We start from the raw sequence: 27,479 nt of genomic DNA, 5'->3' as shown, positions 1-27,479 counted from the left end.
CTGCCTAGTAATTCAAAACTTCAGCTCCCACCATAGATTTTCTATAGGACTGAAGTCTAGAGACTGGCTAGGCCACTCCGTGACTTTAATATGCTTCTTCTTTAGTCACTCCTTTGTTGTCTTGGTGGTACGTTTTGGGTCATCCATTACCCATCTTTAATATTCTGGCTGATTAAAGTCATCTAAGATTTTAATGGTCAATGACCCCTCAGTGAGGTAAAGTCATCCTACACTCTTAGCAGAAAAACACATAATGTTTCCACTGCCGTGCTTGACTGTGGGAATGATGTTCTCTGCATCATACTCAACATTTCTCTTCCTCCAAACACAGAAGTGATGCCACAGAACTTGAATTTAGTTTCATCTGACCACAGCACTTTCTCCAAGGCCTTCTCTGAAACATTTAGATGTTCACTGGCAAACTTAAGACAGACATCTACATGTGTTTTCTTGAGCAGGGGGGACCATGTGGGTGCTCTAAGATTTCAGTTCATCACAGCGTAGTGTATTAAAAATGGTATTCTTGGTGACTGTGGTTCCAACTGCCAGATCACTAACAAACATTACAATAAAACTTACTAAAAAAAAGTTTGTTCACTTCATTGTAAATGAGCAAACTTAAAATTTAGCAGGCGTTAAAATAATTATTTTCCTCACTGTGTGCTTGTATGGCTTTTTAAGGGCATGGAGATAAGACAGGAAAGCCAGGAGGAGGGGAAGAAAAAGAGTAAAAGGGCAGGTTTGAACCCAAACCTTTTCATTAGTCTGACAGCATATAGGTCACCAAATCAACCCAGTGTATTCCAAATATACGGAATATATGCAATGACAGTAAAGGGCTATTCTATTCTATTCTATTCTATTATATTCTATAGCCTGAGTAAAGCAGTAATTTGTGACATTGCAGTGGCATAAAATACTTGGCTTTATAAATGGAAAACAACGTACCGATGTAATCTGGCACTGGTGCAGTGTTTTTATAATTAATGCATTCCAGGCTTCCATCAAGATGTTTACCAGTGATTTGTGTTTCACCTTGACTGCTGGCATTTGTTAATTGGTGTCAGACAAATGGCAGGTGGTGATTAAAAAAGAAGCTGTGAACGTGGTAGAAGAGGGTGACTCCTCACCGAGTCACCAGGCTCAGCTTGACTCCTTGCATACTTCAAGACACGGGGGTAGAAAAAAGACACCAAGGTGTCAAAGAATGAACAGCAAAGACAAATGAAAGTGGGGAGAAAAAACGTTTGGACTTTTAAATGAACAGAACTGCTGCTAATTGTGAAAATACACCAAAACTAATCTGGAATTTTGTTCAGGCAGAAACTCAAACACAATGTCACAAACTACACTGAGCTTCACATCAGGCCACGTGCAAACACTTTTTTCTACTACTGTATATATCAACTCAACATTTGATTACTTGAATCCTCTATATTTCTACCTCTACATGTGTGGAGAGCTGTGGAGAAAAAGTCGATGTTTTCCAGTTTTTAAAAATCATTTATAAATCCTTAATGTTTTTGAAGACTTTATGAAACAAGGAATAATTCTGACGTGAAAGTCTAGAGTCAAACCCTTCTTGACTCTAGCCCAAGAAGGCTTTATAATACTCTTCCATTAGGTAAATTCTTTGGGTAGTATCCTGCTACATGTTGCTTGCTCTTATGTTGCAATCACACAGAGATTGCATTCAAAGAAACGTTCATTGATTATATAGGCTTCTGGAACTTTTATTGCGCAACACTGCACCTAATAACCCAGCAATACACACGCTTTAAATCTGCAGATATGGCCTAGAGTATAATTCAGTTAAATTGTATTCCTTTTTTATATATAGTGCCAAATCACAGCAATAGTGCCCTATTGGTGTGTCGTATCCCTCATGAGCAAACACTTGGTGACAGTGGGAGGGAAAAACTCCCTTTTAACAGGAAGAAACCTCAAGCAGGACGAGGCTCAGGAAGGTGCAGCCATCTGCTGGTTGGCGATTAGGGGAGGAAAATAGGACAAAACACACACTGAGCCAGAGATTGAAATTGAAATTAATCACTATGAATAAATGCAGTAGTAATGTATAAACACATAAAGAGCAAAGAAAAGGGGAGTGAAGAAGAAACACTCAGTACATCCATGAAAGCCCCGAGCAGCCTAGGCTTATCATGATGTAACTAACGGAGGATTCAGAGTCACCTGATCCAGCCCTAAGTATATGCTTTATCAAAGATGAACGTTTTAAGCCTAATCTTAAAAGTAATGAGGGGCTACTAAAATACAACTGAAATATAAAAATTATGCTCCCATCTCTTTTGACAGCAACTTCTTTTCAAATAAAAACGAAAGATATGAAAGTACTCCCAGTAGACACATTCATGCACAGACTTAGAGACAAATCTTTGCACTATGCTCATTCCTATTCCCAAAATCACATGAAGCTACAGTGACAAAGTCCACCGGTGATAGGACAACAAACAACAGCATAGCAAACATCACTCTTTGACCTTATTAATCATCATCGCAAACACACCAGTGAGAGAATTTGTTATCTAAAATGAGTCTACATTTTTTTAGGTTGCATGTTATGTGGCATTGCTTGTGCGTGAACGCGTGTGCATAGTTGCCGCCCGTGATTTAATGACTTTAGATTTAATATGACTGCATTTCTGAGCTGATTGCATCAAGTCACTGTCTTCTGTTTACTCGTGTCTGTTTACCCTGGCAGCTTTTTTAGAAAGGAGTTGGACTGTGAAGGATCTGGCTTTCCCCATTACAGAACCTGGTGTGAACTGAATGTGAAAAATGTAGAAAAATACAAGAGACTGCTGGGAAATGTGTTTACCCAGGTAACATTTTCAACCCTTGTCCTCATTTTCACCCCCCTCCCACCTTCCCACCAGCCCAGTCAAGCTCTCCTCTCGTGTCACCCTTTACACCCATAACAAGATTCGCACTTCCTTTCTAATTTCACAATCTTCCTGGCTCAGTCTTCACACTGAACTGGCATTTTTTACTTTGTTCTTGTCAGCCTTTCATGTTTTTCTGCAACAATTTGGTCACAAGACAAATGAGAAAAAGCAGAAAAGCAGAAAAAAGTGCTGACAGATGTCCCAGAAGAAGCAGACGGAGTTTTTTTTTTTAAAAAAAGAGAGAAAGAAAAAAGTGGTAAACGGGGAGGACTGATTCACCGATACGCATATGATACTGATAATGTATATTTGTGTGTAAATGGTGTGCGTCGATGCGTGTGTGCAGACTGATCTCCTCCCACTAGATGACCATTGAACTGTCGCCCCAGTCCTCCTGCTGATGGAGATAACAGGGGGCTGAGGTCCACCTCCACGGAGACACACAGACCTCACACCTCCACCCTCCCCCTTCTCCACATGGACTCGTCCCCCACCAAGGGACTATAAAAAGTCTGTCCCCGCTGAAGTTGTTCAGTCTCGTCCAGAACTCCACCAGGTAAGAGAAGCAACTTTGCGGTACTCGCAGAACAGAATTGGAAGCCGGAGAGGACTAAGTGTCGGGGAACTTTTTGTTAGTTCTAACTTGAAAAACAAAGGGAAAAAAAGAAATTCCTGGAAGTAAAATTCTTAATTCTGACCTAAAGTTTTTGTATTTTTAAGTTTGTGATTGTTCTCTTTAGCCTGAGGTAATTTTGCAGCAGTGCTTCTCCACCAAGAGCTTCTCCTGCTAATTCTATGACTGTGTTTTACAACAAAACCTGAAACAGGATTATGTAGCAGCTTAGGTCTGATCTCCTTAATCATCCTCTGTAATCTACTCAGATTACAAGTTCCTTTAATAGCTTGCTATACATTTAGTGCAAACTCATTCAGGCTAATTCAGCAATGTGTTGGGCTGTTAAGACATTCTTACTTACTAAGACTACTGAGTCTGCTTTAGGCACAGGATTCAAGCTCTGTTGGATTAATGAATTCCCACTATTCAATTGGATGTTCATTTCCTAATCATTAACTGCTATTCTGCTCTAGACCATCACCATGAAATTTGTGGCTCTAGCTCTCACTCTTCTCCTGGCTGTCGGTGAGTACTGAACGCACCCTTTCCAACCTGAGGGAAATCATTTAAAATGCAGGTGGAACTTTAGCAGGTCCACTTTAACCTTTAACAGTTTTTTCCCTCTTCGCTTGCCAAAGGCTCTCAGGCCGCCTCCCTGCAGGCTGATGCACCTTCACAGCTGGACCAAATCCGGTCCGCTGTGGATGTCTACCTGACTCAGGCGAAGGACGGTGCCATCAAAGCCCTGGACCAGCTTGATGACACTCCATACCAAGAGCTCAAGTAAGGATTCTCATTCTTGTCCATCAGCCGCACTTTTTTGTAAATGGTCCATGCATTGCCAGGCGTTCGTTTAACTTCCTGCCTTAGTCAGTTTTTACACTTTGCAGTCGACATTTGGTGTGTACACTTAGCTTAACTAAAATGGCTTTGCTTTCCTATCTCTGTTCTCTCTCAGGACCACCCTGGCTCAGCGCCTGGAGGGCCTGCACACTCAGATCAAGACTTTGCAGGCTTCCGTTTCTCCTTTGACCGACAGCGTCTTTACCACAGTCTCTGAAGCCACTGCTGACTTACGTAACAGCATTGTGACTGATATCGAGGCCCTGAGAGTCGAGCTGGAACCCAAACGTGCTCAACTGAGGGAAGTCATCGAGAGACACATCGAGGACTACCGCAACCACCTCCAGCCCATCGTCAGAGAGTACCAGGCCAAGCACACAGCTGAAATGGAAGAACTGAAGACAAAGCTGGAGCCCGTTATGACTGAGCTGCGTGAGAAGATTCGCACCAATGTGGAAGAGACCAAGGCTGCGGTGACACCCATTGTAGAGAGTATTCGTGCCAGGGTTGCTACACACGTGGAACAAGCAAGGGCAATGTTGGCTCCCTATGTTGAAGAATACAAGGAGCAGCTGAGGCATGCCTACGACCAGGCACAAAACGTCAAAGCTGAAGACCTTACTGCCCTGAAGGAGAAGATTCATCCTCTGACCGAAGACATCAAGGCAAAGCTCCAGCAAATCTTTGCAATCGTTTCCGAAACCTTCAAGAGCTAAATCCTCCCTACCCTGTTCCTATAACTAACCTCCCTTTCCTATCATGTCTAGATCCATTCCAAATTTCTCTCGATTCCTTCTTTCTTCACAAACAGACCACTTCCCTAAAATGTAGCCTTGCTGATGAATGAAACGGCAGGACTCTCTCTTCCCCAGCTTACTTCATGCATACATGATCAAGCACAAGCTCCCAAACACACAGACGTGTAGATACTCAGCACATAGTTGCTCTATTCTTCACATTCTGTGCCCAACTTTTTGTGTAGCAATCATATGTGAATTATTGCACGTGCTCAAACTCCTGTGTAATGACGCTTGTCTGACGAAAAGTGTGCCTTGATGAATTACAGCTCAATAAACATCTGACTGTTTATACTACTCTGAAATGATTTTTCTCTCCTATATGATATGTAAAACTTTTCCTCATCCTAGAATTCCCCAACAGTAGCATTGAACATCTACGCCTTTTTTAGGGTTATCAAAGCTCATATTCAGATTCATTAGAGTGTTTAGGACCTCAGCGAACCCCTAAGGTTATGTCACACAGACACACACAGCATTTTAAGAGGTCATCATTGATCAGAAAGGTCTGCTAGAGAAGAATATTAATACAATCAGTTGTACTTAGGAATGGTGTACGATAGCACATGAGACATGTCTGTTTGTGAACACCAAAAGCTGTGATTAATGACTTGATCACACAGTGACCGGTCTATTGACAACTTACGTCTTGTGCTTTATTGGAGAAAAGCATTCTTTCTGCTGTGTGCTGCTACCCTCCAGGCTGGATCCCTTCAACACTGTCCCATTGAGCTACACACACACACACACACACACACACATAGAGTTCTTATATGAACAGTAGTTGTCTGGTCATCATGCAACCCAAGATGATTTGCACAACAACACTGTGAGATGAACTTTCTCCAAAATCTAAAAAGACAACAACAACATTCATCAGTGGATCCTTGACAAGAGATGATGTTTAAACATGCCAGAGTCTTGCTTCTAACCAGCCTCAGAAATGTATACCTTGGTCAGTGTTAAGGAGTAACCGGTTCGCTAATTAGTAAGGTGTTGAAAATCTGCTCCCAGAAAATACTCTGAATAATAAAAAGCAGCTCGATGATGTCCTCATCTGTCTGCACCCTGTAACACTGGGCCGATTAGGGTGTTATTAATGTGCTAAAGGTGGGTTAGGACGAGCTTCACTTATTGCTCCAGGCCATAAGAAACAATAGGTAATAGAGCAGAGAGTTCTAGATGTGTGTTTGTGTGTGCGTGCACGCACACATTTTTGCCTTAACTGTTCTCAGGGCGGCAAGTGAGTGCATCTGTGATTAGTGTGTGTCAATGGCACCGTGAATATTGTAATGGATGAGTCCACCATGGAAGTCCCCAGTGAGAGCCTCATGGTGTATAAAACCAGCTTGTTTCTCACTGCAACCAGACACTCCACAGACCTGGATGTACATCTACTGCAGCACCTGAAAACTGGAATACAAATTGTTCTTTTCAGTCCCATGTTGCTTTGCAAAACTGTGGGTGAATGTGTTGACTAGATCTGGATGAAAAGACTGGAAAAAACAAAATAGCACCTCCATCTATGTTATCAGTAAGAGGTGTCGAAATTATGAATGGTAAGTGTTTCGCACTCCAAGTTATCGCATCAAAGCTCGTGGGCAGAATCTGTTCCGACAAATACGAACAGAATTGTATTGTCTCTTCTCCTCAGGTCTTCAGCTGTCTCAGAGCTGCGATCTGTCTCTACCCTGCTGCGCAGATGAAGGGTCACTGTCGAGCACAAAGTGCCCCCAGATCAGTGGGGTCAGAGTTCAGCTGGAGATGCAGGCACTTTGGCAGCAGTTTGACCAGCTGGGCACAGAGATGATTGTTACCAAAGCAGGAAGGTGATGAGAATCCTCACATTTATGCATGCTCCTACTAAACATCATATCTTGTATGTTTCCTATTTGTCTTCCTGCACTACCTCTCACTAGAATCTGTTTGTTAACTTGCAGGCGGATGTTTCCGACATTCCAGGTACGGATCTCTGGGATGGATCCCTCTGCCGAATATGTTCTTCTCATGGATTTTATCCCTGTCGACAGCAAAAGATACAGGTCAGAAACACAACCTGCATAACTGTGTTTAGTGTATTTGTGATGTTTAACAGTTGTGTTATTTGCACGAATACAATTCTGCAAGCATCGTTGCTCTGTAAGTCCTGCTTTGAACATTTTACACTTTTGTGTGTGTGTCAGATATGCATTCCACAGCTCATCCTGGTTAGTGGCGGGAAGAGCAGATGTCGCAGCCCCAAGCAGGATGCATTTCCACCCAGACTCACCTGCCCGTGGAGCCCAGTGGATGAAGCAGACTGTGTCCTTCGACAGCCTAAAGCTCACCAACAACCTGCTGGATGACAACGGACATGTTAGTGAATGTCTTAAATGAGTGGCTATGATGCTAAACGGATTTTTTTGCACAGAGAATTAACTGAGGAGCTGTAGTAAGGATTATTTTGAATTGTGAATCATGCAAAGCTTCTCTAAAAGATTCCAATGGAGCAGACTTTGAAGGCCAGAAAAAGAGATCATAGCAGTGTGCAACAATAAGTACTAAGCTATTTGTGTTTTCTCATGTCCCCCCACTTCCAGATGATACTGAACTCCATGCATCGCTATCAACCGCGCTTCCATGTGGTGTATGTGGATCCAGCGCCGAACAGCCACTTGAATGCATACAAGAACTTCTGCTCTTTCTCGTTCCCTGAGACACGCTTCATGGCTGTAACTGCTTATCAAAACCACAGGGTACGGAACTGAGTGAAACATGATGCAAGCTAAAAAAAAAAATTAATGACATTACAATGTTTTTATCTGTTTGATTTTTGATTATTTTTTTTGTGTGCATTAAGCGATTCTTTGCTTTTCATGCCATTTATTTTAACCTCTCCTCTTAGATCACTCAGTTAAAAATTGCAAGCAACCCATTTGCTAAAGGCTTCAGGACTACAGACCCCCAGGCTTGGTGAGTGTCACACTTTCCCTGCACTTCACCTAATTTAATAAACATATCTGTCCCTAGATAGACCAGAAGAAATCACGACATGATCACACTGTTTCTTTATCACTTTTATCACCAGTTAAATAGTGATAAGGCGAAAGTCTTATTGCTAATCTCTGACCTTTGTATGCAAAGAACTGACGTTCATAGATGACAGATTATACATGTCCGGGAGGAACACCTTTGCCTGCCATGTATTTAATTTGTGTGTGAGGTTAAGGTGAACACTTACCTCTCCTCTTTCTCACTATGGTTTTGTGTGTGTGTTTGTAAGTAGGCCGGGTAATTCCAGTCCTCTAGCAGTGTGGTGTCCACCAGAGGGCAGAGCAGAATCTCAAATCGACAAATCTGGAGAGCAAATAAACTGTGAATCAAAGACTTCAACCAGTCAGTATCTTTTGCGTTTTTTTTTTTAACAGTGTTATATGTGGTTAAAGTCTTTTTAGCTCATGGAATAAAGAAATTTTAACTAGTGGATACCTGTTTGAATTCAACCTACTTAATGAAACTGTACGGAGAAGGATTATTTAAGGAAAAGATTGTAAAAACGCAGCCTGTTTGGTGCTTTATTTGCCCACCAGTCCTACAGTGTTTTAAAACTGGATAGGAACAACCAGATTATTTAAATAAGCTTTTGGCAAATGATTTATATTTAGTAGACAGCAGGTTTGGTCTAAATGTTCTTCAGTACCTTTCTAAAGATTTTTCTTCTCCATCTTCAGGGCAGGAGGGCCTGGACCCGCTGATGATGGAGCAGTGTGAACTGTTTCATCACAGTAAAGACTCCATGGGAGGCACGGAGAGGAAAGGTGGGAGCAGTTTTTTAGCACCTGCCTCCTGCCTCCATCTCCCCTCCTTCTGGGACCGTGCAGGGTCATCATGAGACCGCCAATCTGTCAAGGTTCAAAAGAAGTGTTTTAAATGAAAAATGACCCTCCTGTTATATAATATTATGCGATAACTTCACACTGTGTTCACTGTCATTTTTAGTAACTATTTTCCAAAATAATGCCTAATGGATACTTATAATTATTAATTGTAATTATTATTAAGTGTAACATAAAATCCAATGTCTACATGAATTATGACAAACACTGTGAATACCATTCAAGCACTTCAAGGACATAGTAGTTAAGTGTGTTAACGCCGCAGTTATACAGTTATAGTGTTATGTTATCTATGCAGTTATAGTTCGTCTCCATAGCAATATTTATAAAATCGTGTGCAACGTTTGTAATGCTGTTTGTTGTCTGAGATAATAAAAAAGCACCCCGAAGTTTTGTATGAATGTTTGGTGTGTTTCTGATATTGGAACTGATGCCTCGTGATTTGCAAGGGAGGACTGGTGAAAACTACATTCCCCAGGATGCAATGTTTCTTAGGGACAGTTTCCAAACAACCTGCGAGACCTACAATACCGCGGCTTCAGAATAAAAGACGATATGAAAGCATTACAGGCTATACAGAAAAAAATGTCGAGGAAACAAGAGCGATTTAATTTAAATGGAACCAAGTGTAACCTTTTCTGTTGTAAAACTGAAAACTAAGGAATTATAAAGAAAGTACTGTAAACCAGGGAGCTCCTTTTTAATAACCTTGTTTTAAGTTAAATCCTCTTTAAGAAAGGCGTATACTCCAAGCCTTCTGCAGTGGTTTGACACGTGATGTGTGACCGTTAATGTGTAGTGCTGCAAATAATCAGTGCCGTCTAATTTTAGAACCCATTGGAGTAAAATGTGGGCCTTTCATGCTTTTTTGCTTATACAGGCGTAATCGGTGTAAATTGTTTTATTTTGAAAAGTATTAGAGGAAATGGTGTGGTTATGTAAGCTAACTTGACGGAGGTGATGCTCGCGCTCTTGCAGCTCTGATGGATGCAGAGGGGTAGATGGAGGAGGAGGAGGTGAAAGACTTGAAGGCGGAGAACAGAGAGAACGTGTCGGGCAGGGGGAAGGATGCGGATTATGGCAGCCTGCCGGCCGCCCTGCCTGTCAGCGGTGAATGTCGTTTGACACGAAGATGCGCGGACCGAACTACGCAGGCCTGCAGTTTGTTGGCTCACGGAGGCACAGACTGTAATTTACGCGTCGGTGACACCGAGGATTGCCTGGATCAGCTGTGAGGGCGATTCATTATTATTTCGTATTTTATGCTATTTGATTTATTACTTATGCTGGTTGTTGTAGTCTGACATTTTTTGGGGTATGTCCCCCTCGACGTGTCATTTAACATGAAGAAAACAGGAGTGAACGCAGAGTGACCTCGTCTCTTCGTGTTTGTGGTTTAACTGCCATCATGCTTTTAGCCGTCATCTTAGCATCCTCACCACCTGAGCTCTCCCCCTGGGTTGCTGCAGACTGGATGTCAAACTGAAGCGAGTGTCGTTAAGTCAGACTTGAACACGACAAAATCAAAATTTTTACCCGGTTTCACCATGGACACGTTACAGCCTCGCTGGTTAACGGGTATATTTATATGGACGACTTTATGTCTGCTCAGCAGCGGTCAAACCGCCCCCAACTCCTCGGGCCTGTCTCTAGCCATCCGCGTGCCACTGCGGCAAGGTGCTCGCGGCGAACAACCACCGCCGCTGCCACCTGCCGCCTCCGCGAGCAGGAGCCCTGCGCGCAGGCGGAGAGGAGCGCCAGCGGGCATTATCAGCTTCGTGGACATGATTGATAACCTGCGTGGGAAGTCTGGCCAGGGATACTACGTGGAGATGGCCGTGGGTTCTCCTCCGCAAAAGGTAGAGGTTTCATTCACAAAGAGTAATTGATTTGATGTCCCCTGACTCCTCAGTGTGTATCTCATCACTTTTTTAACCAATGAACACGCACCCACTGTAAGAAAATCAATGTAATTAACACCAGGCACACCCAAAAAATCAATATCTTATCCTTAAAACATCCTTTAAGAGTACTCAGACCTATCAGGCGAAACCAGCTTGAAATTATCATTGGATCCAGGGTTATCAATTGGCACAAGACATACCCTGTGATGTTATCTGTATTACACAGTCACCTTAGTGTTGCATCAGTGTGTCAGCATATATGCTCATATATATAGTCTTTGTTAGAGTACGTGTGTGAATCCCTGTGAAAGTGTGAGAAAGGACTGAATGATACGGGCAGATAATGGAACCATTAATTCTGCAGAGTGAGGACTGCCAGCTGGGTGCAGCTGCGGTGTACAGGCTGGCACACAAAGGACGAGCACGGAGGGAGAGATGGAATGAGAGGATCTGCCAAAAGAGAAGGAGGAAAAAGGGAAAGATGGAGTGGGGTGACAAGGACAGAAGAATATAAACAGAGGGACAAGGGTCAAAGAGAAGAAAGTGGGAGTTTGAGAGTGGAAGAAGAGAAAGGAGAAACAAGTGTGTGTGTGTTACAGAGGGAGGACGTGGAAGTCAGACAGGCAGCTTTCAGGAAACAAAAGCAATGAGATGGTGAGGGAGATGGAAGGCCGAAGGTGCTAAGCGGAGGTGTCACTTTGCCACTGATTCTTCCTGTGTCAGTGAGAGAGACAGAGGGTGAGAAGGAGATCTGTCTGCTGCAGATCAGTCCCCGGCAGCAGAGGCCAGTCAGCACTGACAGGCAACACTGTGTGTTGGTGGCTGGAGTGATTGTTATTTATTCATTATTCTAATCTTTCAGCGCAGGAAGCCACAGTCTGACATTAAGTGAAATATAGGAAGCCGTGCAGGAAATCTGTCTTCAAAAAAGTATATTGATTGTAATTTGAGGAATGGGTCAGAGACTGTTTGTTGGCATTTTCTGAATCTTTGTGTTGCAGACATAACCTTCTAAAAAATAGAAAGAAAACAAAAACAGTGACCTTTGATATGTAGCCGTGGAAGTAAGAAAGAGCATCCAAAATTTAGAGGTGTTAAACGCTCAGTGAGGTAACCACCCACAGAACACTTTTATTTACTTTCATTTCTGTAATATAAATAACTTTAACTAAAAAGCCAGTCTTCTAGTTTGTTATCTATCATAAATTCTTTATGAGTCAAAAGGGCGTCCCTTTACTTTTGAGCCTGATTATGCCAAAAAAATCACTGTCACCCTGGTAACTACCAGCTCGATGGCCCCTGACCTGATGATAATCAATATGAATTCACTTAAGGGCAAAATCCAATTTTGTTGAAAGCTCGTCAAAACTGTAGCCACCATTTTCTTTCTCCTGCCTTTAATTCTCTGTGGTATGAAATAAAAATGTGTTTTAACCAACTTTAGGAATTTTTAAGATAGATAAAGGTTTTGTTTATAAAGCTTCTAATTCTCAAAGATTTTTTCATCTGCGTGGTGTGGACGTAGCTCTGAGTCTGAAAAGTGAACCCAGGGAAGACTTACTTTAAATCTGCAATCTTTTTAGAAGTCACCAGGGGGCGACTCCTCTGGTTGCAAACTTGACATCCAGCTGTGTAGTCTGTGGGGATCCTTGTCTCTCTTGCTCTGCAACATCAGAAAACACTGATGAGTTTATCAGCTCAGTCACTAGTGTAATGTCTTAATGAGTAAAATATTAAGTTAATTTTGTAAAATTATTGTCATTGTCACAGTTAGAAAGCAAAATTATCAAGGTATGTCAGGGATGTGTGGTGTCTTCAGCTTCACAGTCATTTGCACCACTTTCTCTTCCCTTCTGGTTTAAAAACACTGGGATGGAAAAACACACGGAAAAGTCTTGTTATGAAGCCTCAGTGGGTGACTTCATAGTAGCTGCTTTAATCTTTTATATACAGGTCTGGGAACATTTGGAAAGAACCTAAAAACTGTCATCACACTTTGATTAAAATGTGGGAAAATCCTTGTTGATACTTGGAATATTGAGACATCATTCACGAGAGATATGTTTGACATATGTTTAACAGATTATAAGCCAATAAATCATCTATTAACGGTTAAATACCGACATTATTTTTATTGCACAAACGGATGAGTCCGATGGGAAAGTACAAACTACATCCAGAACAGAAACAACTTTGTTATGCTCAAACACAACTTCAGCTCTTTGGAAACATCTGCACAGATCATATTTAGGTACATTAGTAACATATCATTAATGCTGCAATCCTGAACAGGTTGGAATTCAGAGATTTTGAGTTCCCAGTTGTAAATGTTTTGTGGAACGTCCCCAACAATCCAAGATGGTGGCACTAAATGTAAACAGTGCTAATACTTTAAACTTTTAATTTGTACAGCCACTGTTGTGTATTTGTGACTCGTCAAATAAGGCATACACAGAACACTGACCAGGCTTCATGAACGTGCTGCTGTAGTGTTTTTAAGCACACACAAAAAAATTCTTTGGCTTTGCTGGTGGTACCTGAATGATTATCTATCTCCCTAAGAACCAAAAATAAATCCTGTTTTCTGGAACCCGCTAACACAGGAGGAGTATTGACATCTGATTATCCTAAGTGCTAAATTTATCAGCAAATCCTAGAAAGCTGCACCAATAAACTGTACAAGTTGCAATCTACAGCCCAAGCAGTGGATGCTAGCATGGAAGAAATCAATGTTAGTGCTGGTAGCACTGCTAAGTTCTGCAAACTAATCTGATATCGTCTGTTTGCAAGGTTATACACGGAACAAAGTGCCACACATTTCTGCAACATTTAATACATGATTTGATGATTCAAGCACCAGGAAAATCCTTAATTATTTTCATTTGCCAAAAGTTAAACGTTTTTAAAAACAAAGCATATGTGTGTGTTCCAAAAGCCATCAAAGCACCACAAAGATGGTCTGAAAGAGTTCAGATTAACTATCTGTCATGCTAATTGAATTTTGAACTTGTTTCCGATCCCCAGGAAATGACTATATATATATATGTGTTATCATTTTGGATGCCACAAAGGGAAAAATTCCCTGTTAATTTCCTTCTGGTGACTTGGTACCATATTTTCATTGCTGATATTTGTGGCAGCTAGTGGACTTGTCTCAGCTTCAGTCAGGGACTTGAACCATAAGACTTTCAAACACAAATAGCTGTTATTCTGTAATCTTAATGTGGGTTATTAAGATTGTGAGATCTCGCAAAACTAACTCGCCAGCTCGAAGCCGACCGGGAGGTCGAGGCACGATGTGCCGGGAGAGCGGTGTTCCTCCCGGCTGTAGTAGGTCTCGACCTCCTGTTAGCTTCGAGATGGTGGGTGTCAGATCTCCGAAAACGTCGGAGCACTTTTGTCTTGTAAACCGAGCAGATATCTGACGTTTACACAACTACATTCACGCCTCAAAATATCTTGAAAGTTTATTTTGTGACCAGGAAAGAGTAATATTACAACTAAGTAGCTGCCGCCATTGTTGGAATTCAACTTTTGCGAGATCTCGCAAAAGTTTTGCGAGAACCCGAGTTTGTTTTGCGAGATCTCGCAAAACTTTTGCGAGATCTCGCAAAAGTCCGTCTTAATTTTTTTTTTCTCCCATTTCCCCTGCGGGGCTCCGTACTTATCTCTTGAAATTCCCCATTAAAAAAACGGGTGATAGTCTTTAAGATGCTTCATCAAAGTTTGTTGTGCTGCTGTTCACACGTTCAGCTGCTAGTGGGGGGAGGGGCATTGTGCTGGTCTGCAGAGCTGCAGTTGTTTCTCAGCTAGAGGAGAGGAAGATGCTACTGTTGCAAATGAGTATCTAATCTGATTGTAGTATTTAGTATCAATTATCCAAGTAGCAAAACTATTTTTCCTATTCATTACAAATGCTGGCTACGGTACCTGTGGTACTGAAAAAAGTTCTCAGAATTTTGGTATGGAAAGGTACAGGTATGTGTTCTGGTGACATCTCTGGTGACAGTCATTTCAGAATTGCTACCGGGCCAATAATAATGTGTATGTGAATAATGCGTACAAAATGCATTTTTAATTGCATTTTGGTAGCTATTAAAACAAAAATTATTCATAACAAGTTTATTTGTTTTGTTTTGACTGTCAGTCACACACCTCTGGAGATCCTCAGAGCCAACTTCAAGAAGTAAACTATAGAGTATATAAACCTTTGGATGTAGATAGTCAGTTTATATGTGTTAGAGATTAAGAGTGGCACTATAACTCAGAGCACTAGATGAATCATTTGGTCAGCGTTGGCCAAATGGTCTTGAATTTTAATGAGCACATACAGAGACACGAAGGAGACACTTTACATTTATTTATTAGAAGTAATGTTGCGGAAATGACCCTGATCCATTTACAGTAACTTTCAAAAACAGAATGTAGGTTGCATTCTGTTCTCGTAACTGCTAAATGATTTCTCCTCCATAGTGAAGGGGGAAGGGTGTATAATGGATGGAACAGACAGGCACTCTGCCAGAGAGGACAGGAAGACAGATAGAGAGAGTGCAGGGAGAGGCATGAGGTCTCAGTGTGTCAGGATGCAGTGGCGTTCGGCATTTGGGATCCTTGTGTGTGTGGCCCCGCGCACATCTCGGTGACTCAGGATGCGCGTGTGAAAGATTCAGATTATAAAGTGTAGTCAGCAAATTTCTTTCCAAGAAAGGAGGACAGGGTGCGTACAGAAATATGGCTGACCGTGTTTTTGGGGAAAGTACAGGTGGATGTCAGTGATGTGAACATATGTATGTCTCTGTGTGTGTGTGTATGTGTGTGTGTGTTGGTAAGAGAGACAGTCAGGATTTATTCTGGGCTTTCAGTGCTGGCCCTTGAGACTCCAGCACTTCTCTGGATATTTAAAGAGCCAATCCATTATTGAACAGCTTGCTGTTGGTTCAGTGTCTGCCTATGTGTTCATCTGTTTGGGTTTCTCTGTGCCACTCTGTCTCTGCTCTCAGCTGAAGTCTCGGTCTTTCTCTGAATTTCTCATTTATCAATAAAATGCAGTCAGAAATGGTGCTGTGCAACATGGGGTGCACAGTCATGCATAGTTGTAAATGATGGTGTAGTATTTTACATAATTAATATGAGGCAGACGTGGCTTATTTCTCTTCTCCTCGCTGTCTGCTGCGGTGCTCCATTCATACTTTTACTAACTGTTTTGACCGACTACGCAAAATACGATACTTGCATTAGAGATGCTGACAGAAGAGGAGGAGACGGGGAGTAGAATGGGCAACCTGAGAGGAGGGGAGGGTTGGAGTGGAGACAGAGAGGGGACAGAGAAGGACATTCAGGTCAAGAGGAAGCATCACAGGACACTACAACAATAGAGTGATGTGTACAGTAAATTCCTGAGGTGAAAAATGAAAGTCAGTTAGAGATGAGGCTAATTACAGCCTGTAAGACCTTAAACTATCTATAAAATATTGATGTTATCGATTGTAGACAGCAAACGTAATATTGTTTTACAAGCTTGTGGTATGTGTTTAATAAATCCCTCTCTCTGCTTTCCTGCATTCAGTTGAATATCCTGGTGGATACTGGAAGCAGTAACTTTGCAGTCGGGGCGGCTGCTCATCCTTTCCTGCGCAGATACTACCATCGATCGCTGTGAGTAGAGACTCAGTCAGATATAGAAGTTGTTCGGAAACATTTTATGAAGGCTGGAGGAGAGTAAAACGAATCCTGCCCCTTGTTCATTAACAGCTCCACCTCGTACCGCGACCTGGGTAGGAGTGTGTACGTTCCCTACACACAGGGACGCTGGGAAGGAGAGCTGGGCACCGACCTAGTCTCAGTCCCGCATGGACCCAACGCCACGCTGCGCGCCAATATTGCTGCAATCACACAGTCGGATCGCTTCTTTATCAATGGATCTAACTGGGAGGGAATCCTGGGGCTCGCCTATGCTGATATAGCCCGGGTAAGAATCACTCTGCCTTTCCAAAATATGAGAAAAGAAAATCTCAATTCAAACTTTACAAGACACTTACAAATGCCATTATCCAAAGCAGCCTAACAGATTAAAGTTAGGGCTAGAAGTTAGATTATGTCTCGACTGCTAATACACTTACTTAAAAGTCACATGTGATGAAATTATAAAGGAGAACAAATGAATGTGAGGACATGCAAAATAGATTTTATTATCATGTCATACATCTATATTTAGCTCTTGCGGAAATTAGTGAGAGCATGTGACCAAACTGTCAAGCGGCACAGTATCAGACGTGGGTAAGCGATGCTACTAATCTAGTAAAAGATCAAGAAACTATTGAACTGGTGATGAAAAAAATTTGGTTCATTCAATTTAAACCTAAACCTGTGATTCGATTTTGTTACTCAGATGTCAAAGATCAGTGTAGTTTTATTACATACGGCATAAATGGCCACTTTATGATACAATAAAAAGTAAGTATATTTTATTCGTGACAGTAAGGTGTTTGGGGGTATTGAGTATGTAATTATTTGGGGCTGTGACAGTGGTCTGAATTAGGTTCACTTGTTCATGTTTTCAGCCACAATTTCCACAGAACATGGAAGTGGATTCAAAGTCCAAGGAAAGACCTTGGACTTTGAATCCTGTATCACACTTACACCTACTGGCATAATAACTGCCACACTGACATCTGCAGAAAAGCAATATGTGATTAGACAGCAGAACTGCTGATGTGTCAGGAGGAGGATATTTAAGAAACTGAAAGCAGGTTGGGACGGGACAAAATATTGACCCGGCAATATATTTCATTGCATCCTCTCAAACATTATTTACACAGAGGTGCCAAATATTAACATTTCTATTGAAACATTTACCTAAAAAATTACAATACTGAACTTTATTAAAATGAGAAAACAGTGAACACACATGTACATTAGCACCACAGTGCAGTCAACACAAAGTTTTTGCATCTTTCCTTTTTTAGGGTCCGGTTACACAGATGATGTCATGTGTGGTAGATGATTATTCTTTGCTGTAAATATACCATTTATATCATGATAGTATTGAATCTGTAGCTATGGTCTGATTCCCGGTTCTATTCTGGACTTATTTGTCTGTGTTTCCTTCCAGCCTGATGAGAAATTGGAGCCTTTCTTTGACTCTTTGGTTCGCCAGACTCCTGTCCCCAACCTCTTCTCTCTCCAGCTGTGTGGTGCAGGCTTCACACAAAACTATTCCCTGGGCAGCGCTACAGTTGGCGGAAGCATGGTGAGAAACACTTATAGCTCTTTTCCACTCGTACCTACTCGACTCGACTCGACTCGAGTCTTCTTGGTTTCGGTCGTTTTCCATTACAATTGAGCACCACCTAATGTTCATGGGTCGTTATAGCAACACGCCCGAAACTCCTGTGACTTCATTTGTATCTAACACAAACACAAGACAACTGTGGGGGACGTTGAGGCGATGGTATACCTGCTTCTCAGTATATGGCTGTTTGTCAGATTCAGGTACCACGTGGGGTTTTTCATGTAACCATTGCCCTCGTTGCCGGGTTTCAAAAATGGTGGTTTATTTTCGTGAAGAAGATGCTCTCATGGTTCATCGAGTGACGCCAATGACTAGCCAATTGGTGACATGCAGTCTGCTGACGTCACATTTCCAGATGGACTCAGATTGGACAGGGCATAAGTGGACAACCCTAAAAACCGAGAAAAGGCAAGCAGGGTTGAGTAGGTACTAGTGCACATGTGTTAGGCCGGATTGGACTCTATTATTCCTCTTGCTTTCAGATCATTGGAGGTGTTGATCCATCACTCTATGTGGGAGAGCTTTGGTACACACCCATCCGCAGAGAGTGGTACTATGAGGTTATCATCGTACGTATTGAGGTAAACGGACAGGACCTGAACATGGACTGTAAAGAGGTGAGGCTCGAGAGGTAGATTCCTACCAAAGCTAAAGAAACCACAAACAGACTAATGAAGGATGTGTAAGAAATTTGAAATATGCCTGACTGTGTCACTGTCTTCTACAGTACAACTACGATAAGAGCATTGTGGACAGTGGAACTACCAACCTTCGACTGCCTAGAAAAGTGTTCCAGGCTGCAGTCAAAGCTATTGAAGCTGCTTCCTCGGTCAGTACTACTATAATGTACCATCACGTTTATATCACCGCCCTGGTCGTCTGGTTTGTACTGAGTGGATTATGAGAACCAACTAATGTCCTTCCGACCCTGATTTTTCAGACCGAGCAGTTTCCCTCTGGGTTCTGGCTCGGGGAGCAGCTGGTGTGCTGGCAGGCTGGCACCACGCCCTGGCACATCTTCCCCGTCATCTCCCTCTACCTGATGAGCGAAGTCCGTAACCAGTCCTTCAGAATCTCCATCCTGCCGCAGGTAGGCACAGCGGTCTCGCTCTGGATCGGAGTATAATTTTATAAAGCTGGAGTTTTAGAAGGGTCAGGGACATAAAGCTGTATTGCTCAACCTTGAATTCTCTCCAGGTGTCGTGAAATTAAATGTTATTTTGTAAGATCTTTTGATAAGAAGATTACATTTAAAAATGTTATTCATTTCCATCATTGGTGCAAGACGCAGTTATGCAAGAATGTAGTTAGCATGCCGCACACTGTATGAGGTCTCGACACCGTGTATTCATCAGTAAGTGAAAAGTTTTAACTTTCATTTGGACTTTGCACAGTACAAAAACTGTGGTCAGAGCAAACACACCAATATATGCAGTTCCACTCCTCATGGAATGAATCACAGCTAGAAACCGTGACAAAAGAAAAGAGCACGTTTGAATGTCCTTTGAATATATTTTCTAAAGGTTTAAAAAGTCATTCAACATTCTTTTTTTGTTGTTTTTTTATAAATTGGAAGCCGCTCAGACAGACCTTGATGGTGACGAGATTAATAGAATTTGAGATTTTACTTTGTGTCCCTCTGTTTGAATGTCTGTAGCAGGTATAATACAGTGAATGACTTTGCTATAACAACTGCATATACAGGAACACTTGAGCTGGAAAAATCTGCCTCTGTAATCTGATTGTTATTTGTTCTGAATAAGATCCTTTAAATATGAAAACATATGATCGCTCTCTAGTGGACAGCTTTGCAATTACATCATTGATTCTAGGTCATAGCTCAGTACTGATCAGCAAACAATATCTGCTACCAGTCTAGTGTGGCATTATATCCAGGATGTTCATATTAAACAAGTCCAATTAGTGAGGTTAGTGTATGTACAGTCAAACTCTATGAGCCAAAAAATCATACGGTCAGCTTTTGTGTTTCCCAGGGGCAGCCACTGAAAAGGAGGTTGACTTAAATAAAGCTAAAACAGCTTGTTTCAGGCAGCTGAGGGCACTTCAGTAAGGCCTGGTACAAGATAAATAAGGATTATTTCCCACTATGCAAAGCTACTCTAACAGGCTCTAAGAATAAAACTGTGCAATGAGAAATTAGGGTGATATGGGCATTTTAGTGAGCTCTCTAGTCTCTGTATAAAAAAAAAAGTAACCAAGTTACTCAAAACACAAACCTTGTTGTAAGTAGGAATGGGTATCGTTTGGGTTTTATCCGATACCGGTGCCAAACCGGTACTTTTGAAACGGTGCCGGTGCTTAAACGGTGCTCAAAGAATGGAAAACACAAACTTTGTCCAAAAACCTATCATGTTTAGCTGTTTTCCACTTTTTCTTTGGTCATTTTAGCCTTTTTGGCCAGGGTGAAAGGAGCATCTGCCATCAAACAAGAAGACAGCCGCATGTAGCTATGATGATGTTTGCTAGTTCACCTTACATGCATTAATGTAATAACGTGGTTAGCCTACTCAACGTGAATTACACACAAACAACATTAAGCTACTCACCCAGAGAAGAACGGCTGCTGCTGCCATCATCATCCGTCATCATTTCTGCTACACTGGCAGGGCTAGGGGCCAGGACTCTCCTCTTCGGGTTTTTCAGGGATGTTGCTAACTCCATGTCTGATAACAGGCACCACACCAGCAGTAGATGTGCTCGGTGTGAGGTCTTGCAGCAAGTTATCAAATACGGTGCATTTCTCGGCTTTTAAAAAAAGCTCTGTGTCGCCAGGTGTTTCATCAGATTCCTGTGTTACGTCCTTTGCACAGTGTCACCTTAAAGCACTTGTTACAGGCTGCTGAGTTTGCGTCTTTTGCTGTGAAGTACAGCCAGACTTTTGACCGCTTCGCCTTGGGCATTTTTAATCTGTAGCTCTGCTGTAAAAGAACGTACGTACCTGGACCCGCCTACTATCCCCGGAAAGGCTAGAATCTAAAGTGTATGACATCTCAGGGAAAAAAAAAAGCACCGAAATAAAGCACTGAAATGTGCGCTGCTTTTCGGTCTGGTTACTACCGTCTAGTTGTGAGCAGTTGTGAGCACTTTGGTTTGGGAACTATTTTCTACATGGACATTTCTTTCTGCAGATTGATTTTGTTTATGTCAGTAGGAAAAAAATGCTTTCTACATTTTATACCATCATCATGATTTCTGGAGGCATCGCTGCTATCTCTCGTTTAGCTTCATCTAGCACTCTGACATTGCAATATCTGAGCATGATGCACAAACTCTGTCTCTTTGCCTGTGAATTCCTCCTACACATGCAGGAGTTGAGCAACCAGGCTTGACATACAGGTACATCTTAGGCCCCTGAGGGCTTTTATCTACATCACATACTAAGATGCTTTTTGAATCCGATAACTCAAGAATGTAATTGGTACCATCAGTGCATCTACTGGGAGGCTGAGGGGTAGCGCTGGGTGTTGCCCATATTATTAATATTTATGCACCTCTAACATCTTATAAAAGCATAGCATTGTTTTAATTTCATGACAATGACATCGAATTTATATCCAAAAATTTTGATTATGGATGATGTATTACTTCGTCATGTTGCCTAGCAACCACCTAACAATAAGCCAGGTGACCACCTTTTAGCAATGAAGGCACAATATTGTTTTAATTTCTTTACCGTGTCCTCAAACGCTGAGATGTTTTGTAAAGAGTAAATAACAACAACATGCAGTAATTTGCAAATCTCACATGATGGCGTATTTTAAGAATGAAGTAATGATGATTACACAAGGGCTGTGCATGCCTGATGCTGGGTGTCTGACTCTACTTTTTTTTCTCTTTTGTATGCAGCAATACTTGCGTCCAGTGGAAGACGTGGCCTCTGCTCAGGAGGACTGCTACAAGTTTGCTGTGTCCCAGTCCAGCACCGGTACAGTGATGGGCGCCGTCATCATGGAAGGCTTCTACGTGGTGTTTGACCGCGAGAAGAAACGCATCGGATTTGCTGTTAGCACCTGCCATGGTGAGGAGCAAGGGATGGAAGGATGACAGAGAAAAATGGGAGAAAAGAGAAGGAGGCAGAAGAAATGTACGTAGTATTGTTCTGTTTCTTGACTACATACAATCCTTTTGTTTTTTTTAGTGCACGATGAGTTTCGCACAGCCTCCGTGGAGGGTCCGTTCCACGGAGTCGACCTGGAGGACTGCGGCTACAACATCCCCCAGACGGACGAGTCCACCCTTATGACCATCGCCTACATCATGGCGGGCATCTGCGCTCTCTTCATGCTGCCGCTGTGTCTCATGGTGTGCCAGTGGCGCTTTGCCCGCTGCCTGCACCCACACGGGGACTTCGCTGACGACATATCGCTCCTAAAGTGAAAGGGAAGACGTGGAGGTCATATAAAGACATGTGCTTGAAAGGCAGGATAAACATGGACTGTGGTTAAAAAGTGTTTTAAAATGTCGGTGCTGTTAAAACAGGAGCTTTGAAAAGATTTTGCAGCTAACGTTAACTAAAGAAAATGGTGACAGCCTTGCTGCCCTCGAGTGTTTTGCAAGGATAACTAGAGCCGTCACGAAAAAGCCGTTTTCATCAGCATCAACTTTGCCTGTTTGAGCTACCTATGCAGATCAGCATGGCTATAGAGAGCAGATGCAGGAAAATGTGAAATGAAAGAATAATGATTATAAATAGTATATAAATAAATCACAACAATGGATTTGTTTTGTAATTTGGAAAGGTTTGTCTCTTAACATTTGGAACTTGAGGAAAGAGCATTTAGAAACATTAAAACACTTTTAATGAAGAAAATCACGCCAGATATGAGTACTGGATGGAGATAATGTAAACATATGGACGTATGAACTGGTCACTGTGTGCGTGTGTGTGTGCGTGTATAGATGTTCTGTTTGTGGCTTAGAGTGAATGAGACGAGTCTGATACATGTGAGCATGCCTGTAGATGTGCGCAGCTGTACTGTAAGAGAAGTGTACTGAGAGGTTTAACAAAAATGGAAACATGATAATAGCGCCAATGAAATTACATATGCCAGCAAATGAATCCTGCAATGCAAAACAAGTATGCATAACGTGGCTAATTTGATGAAATATCAGACGTTATATTTAAAGTATAAAAATCGGTTTTGCTTCGTGTGAAACTGAGACTACTGAACACAGCAGATGTCACTTTTTCTTATTATATTGATGGCTTCAATTTATCTACTGTACATAAAGGTTGTGCATTCCAGATCATGTATTTGCGCAGACACACACAAAACACACAGAGCTTATACCCCTGCATATGACTGCTGCACCATCTGATGATTTCCACATGTAACAAGAACACATGACAAGCAAACAAACCAAGACTTTATAGGGCTTTTTTTCCACAAACACAAACTGAATCACTCACCACATCTTTCAAGGGGGACCATACATGTATGCTTGGACGAAGATACCAGCCCAACGTATGTTATACACTAAAGAACACTATCTATGTCTATAAGGGACTGTTTGTATTGTCTCTGAACAAGGTGTAAATAGGTCAACTCAGAACTGTTTATTTATCTGCCAGGCATTGGCAGCACTGTTGAACCAATAAAATACTAATTGTAACTGGAAAATGTGTTGTCTATATGTAGCGAGTAAAAGCCACCGAGTAACTGCTAAGGGCCTCTATACTACTTGTGCAAACTTTCAGGCCCAAAGCTCTTACAGGAACGAGCCCAGAATAAACAGGACAAGAGGGTCAATATCAGTCAGATATGTTAACATTTATTATTTTAAAAGAAAACAAAGGGTTTGCAAAAGGCCTAAAGCATTCTTCTTCTCGGCCACTGGTACTTGATTATACCCAATTGCAAGGTCCAATGTAGAGAAACACGGGAGCACAGTGGTGCGTATGATTCCTCAATATGGGCTAATGGATAAACATGTTTCCGTGTCTTGGCATTAAGCAAACTGTAATCAACACAGCCTAATCTCTCCATTTTTCTTGAAAACCACCACCAAAAACAGTCACATCAAGCTCCATGTAGCCTATATAGGGGATTTTCAACCCATTAGCTGCCCTGAGGCGTAACCATTGGCATTTCTTTAAATGCCCCACCCCCTGCGACCTGAAGTGCTTCTCAAAGAAACTCTCTCGAATAGTGGTGACCATGGACCCAGTATCCAAAAGACAGGGAACTATAACACCTCCCATTTCTATTTCCACCACTGGACAATTCCCAATTAATCGAGAGGGATCTTCCATAACAACTTCAGCGGAGCCTGTAAACCCTATTCCTGATGCCTGGCTCTCTGCACCAGAGGGACCTAGTTTCCCGATGGCTGAGACACAGGGCCTTGTTCCACAACCTGACTTTGTACATGTGCATCAGCATGAGACCCACCACTATTCTTTATAGCTGGATGTTTTACCCTACAGAACCTGGCAATATAACCAGCCCAACCACACCGATGGCAAATTGGCTTTCCATCTGCCTGGAAACGAAAAGGCCTAGTTGTGGGAGGGGTTGGGGTTAGTCCAGTCTGAGAGGGCTGTGAAAAATGGACAGACATTTGCTTCATGAGCGTATCCAACTGAACCTGTTGTTTTCGAAGGCACTCTTATCTGTAGAATGTCATCATTAGGCCTAGCGGTGACTGCATGCATCTCTGCATTAACTCCCTCTACTACCTGACAGTTCGTATCACAAGAATAGGCTCGGGACCTAGTTTTCCCTCCCTGCCTACCTACATCAGCCCACTTAAGGGCAATACTGCGTAGGGCAAGAAAGGACATGTCTGGTGTTTGAAGGACCCGCTGTTTCAACTCTCTGCGCAGCATATCATCATGGACATGTCCAGTAAACTGGTCCCTTAGCAATATATCAGAATTTGGAATACCACCTGGTGTCTTACAGATTACAGTGTCCATTAAAGTTTTAAGGGCATGAGAGTAATCGCGCAGAGATTCCCCTTCTCGCTGGGTGCGCTGGAAGAACTGTAGCTGGGCAGCTAAATATGACTGAGTGCAGCTATAGTTCTCGACTAAAATATCAAAAATCTTGTCAGGAGTGTCTCTACTGCTACTCGAATGAAAACAGACCTCAGCACTGCCATCAAGATGGTCCATCACAAACATCACTTGTGCTGCTCTTGACATAGGACTAATCTCCAGGCATCTACGTACTTCTTCAACCCACTGGTCAACAGTTAACAAGTCCACTGTCAATTTACCAGTAAACCTTGGGCATTTACGCTCCCGAGGTGCATAAACGTAACACATTTGTAGCTTCATTTATTGGGTTCATATTTGATGGCACAGTAGATGGACCCGGCACTGGACCAGTCACAGGAGAACGTTCCTGTAATTGGTCTCTCAACTGTTCATTTGCTGCTTTTAGCTGCTGCAGCTGCTCCAAGAGGGCCTGTATGTCATCCATAGGGTCAGCAAAGGAGGTTTATTATCCCCGCGGGCAGCCCAACCGTTGGCTTCCCCTCCACAGAAGATGTCACTGTTTTTCCTCCTCTCCTCTAACACTCTTACTAAAATAAACCGGGCCACACTAACATAAAAACAAAACACCGTAACTGATATGACCTGGATCCTGTCGACAACGCCAAATAATGTAGCGAGTAAAAGCCACCGAGTAACCGCTAAGGGCCTCTATACTACTTGTGCAAACTTTCAGGCCCAAAGCTCTTACAGGAACGAGCCCAGAATAAACGGGACAAGAGGGTCAATATCAGTCAGATATGTTAAAATTGATTATTTTAAAAGAAAACAAAGGGTTTGCAAAAGGCCTAAAACATCAAAATGGAAAAGGTCACTAACGACCAAAAGATAGTCTTATTGGTGCAACTATCACCTGAGGGTTTGCTCTCCCTCGGCAGTCCCAGATGCTCGTTGCTTTAAAAGAAACAAATCCACCCCAAATAAATACGAGCCCAACACAACACTTATCGCATGCACTAAGTGTTTTAGTTCAGGCAATAATCGGTGGCACTAAAAATCACTCTTAATAAAACTTATTCACTGCAAATCCACACGGAGCACCTCTAAAAGACCTAATTCCCATAAGGTAAGAGCCCAGCTCAGGGATTGCACATTGCCCGACTAATATTGCACCAGCCCAAAAACAAACCCGGCATAAAAAACAGTTTTAAAAGGTGACCCTAGTCTCAAACCAACTTGGGAGAAAAATGCAACGAAAAAGAGAAGGAGGAAAAAACAGTGACAAATTCACATGTGCAGCCTGTCCTCCAGCAGACAACTGTGTTTGCTGCACACCTGGCTTGTCTTCTAAAATCAATACTCAAACCTCTGCTGTAGAGGTTTAAAACAACCATTTGTGTAGAAGACAAAACTTCTCAGGCTCTTCACCTACTCACACAACCATTGTTCACAGCCGCTTGTCAGTACAAATGAGAGAAGAAGAGCACCTGCTGCTACTTCCTCTTTTATACCCTCCCTTGGGTCCCCTGGGTCCTAAAGCCTTCCCATTACATATATATATATGTGTGTGTGTGTGTGTGTGTGTGTGTGTGTGTGTGTGTGTGTGTGTGTGTGTGTGTGTGTGTTATTAAACTCAACTGCAATAGCCTTGCATGATTTGTAATTTAAAATAAGCCCTACATGATTCTTGGCCTTGATGTGGCCCTCCATTTCTTCCATTGTCTAAAACAAACCGTTATAGCTCAACTTTCTTCTGATTGGCTGCCCCTTGCAATCAGAAGAGGTTGTTTCTGTGGTCACAGACAGAGCTGTGTGCAAAGGATATTAGGGAAATCTCCCATTTAACATAATTAAACATAAAAAACTACAAACAGTAATCATTTACTAACTACATAAGCACCTTGTATTACAATGATATCTTCAAACTTAAAAAACGAAACAGAAATGACAGAAACGTTCCTGTTTTTCTCTCAATATCTACAATAAAAAGTACACAACTTTTTCTGTGCTTTTACACATTCCCTCCTGCAATGTAAGCCCAAATATATGGGATCAGAACGATGCTACCTTGAAATGAAACCGAAAAAAATATTGTAACTGAAATAAATGTACTGAAAAATCTTGTATTGAAATTGATAGTGAAAAATAATTAATTGAAACTGTAATTTTTTTGTTTTCGCTTACAATTTTTTTTCAGTTTAAGTTAAGCCTTTGTGTCTTGTGATGTTTGTAACACAGCTAACTAAGAATATCTGACTTTTAAAGAATATTAACTAACACATGTGA

At 42.0% G+C, this 27,479-nt stretch overlaps 3 protein-coding genes across 4 annotated transcripts; all 3 read left to right on the top strand.

Moving 5' to 3' along the window:
• Positions 1-3,356: 3,356 nt before the first annotated feature.
• On the top strand, positions 3,357-5,459 carry apoa1b (apolipoprotein A1b). Its single transcript, XM_006801107.3, has 4 exons — positions 3,357-3,462; positions 3,996-4,047; positions 4,161-4,305; positions 4,481-5,459. The coding sequence occupies exons 2-4, from the start codon at positions 4,005-4,007 to the stop codon at positions 5,079-5,081; spliced, it is 789 nt and encodes a 262-aa protein (XP_006801170.2). The 5' UTR covers positions 3,357-3,462; positions 3,996-4,004; the 3' UTR covers positions 5,082-5,459.
• Positions 5,460-6,311: 852 nt separating this feature from the next.
• Positions 6,312-9,106, top strand: LOC102779386 (T-box transcription factor TBX1). Of its 2 annotated transcripts, XM_087850808.1 has the most exons (7): positions 6,312-6,991; positions 7,103-7,204; positions 7,346-7,517; positions 7,742-7,897; positions 8,047-8,114; positions 8,428-8,537; positions 8,873-9,106. In XM_087850808.1, exons 1-7 carry the CDS (start codon positions 6,927-6,929, stop codon positions 9,031-9,033), a joined length of 834 nt encoding a protein of 277 aa, XP_087706934.1. In that variant the 5' UTR covers positions 6,312-6,926; the 3' UTR covers positions 9,034-9,106. The 2 variants fall into 2 exon arrangements, with proteins under 2 accessions (XP_087706934.1, XP_087706933.1); XM_087850807.1 differs by lacking the exon at positions 6,312-6,991 and having other exon boundaries at positions 7,017-7,204.
• An 879-nt stretch (positions 9,107-9,985) lies between these two features.
• bace1 (beta-secretase 1) lies at positions 9,986-23,874 on the top strand. Its single transcript, XM_006801108.2, has 9 exons — positions 9,986-10,896; positions 16,508-16,596; positions 16,693-16,909; positions 18,053-18,190; positions 18,715-18,849; positions 18,960-19,061; positions 19,173-19,322; positions 22,100-22,271; positions 22,392-23,874. Exons 1-9 carry the CDS (start codon positions 10,585-10,587, stop codon positions 22,628-22,630), a joined length of 1,554 nt encoding a protein of 517 aa, XP_006801171.2. The 5' UTR covers positions 9,986-10,584; the 3' UTR covers positions 22,631-23,874.
• The last annotated feature ends 3,605 nt before the right edge of the window (positions 23,875-27,479 follow it).

The sequence above is a fragment of the Neolamprologus brichardi genome, chromosome 14 (genome assembly GCF_056152115.1).
Source record: "Neolamprologus brichardi isolate AB-2024 chromosome 14, ASM5615211v1, whole genome shotgun sequence".
NCBI lineage: Eukaryota > Metazoa > Chordata > Actinopteri > Cichliformes > Cichlidae > Neolamprologus > Neolamprologus brichardi.
This window is presented reverse-complemented; position numbering and strand designations above follow the sequence as displayed.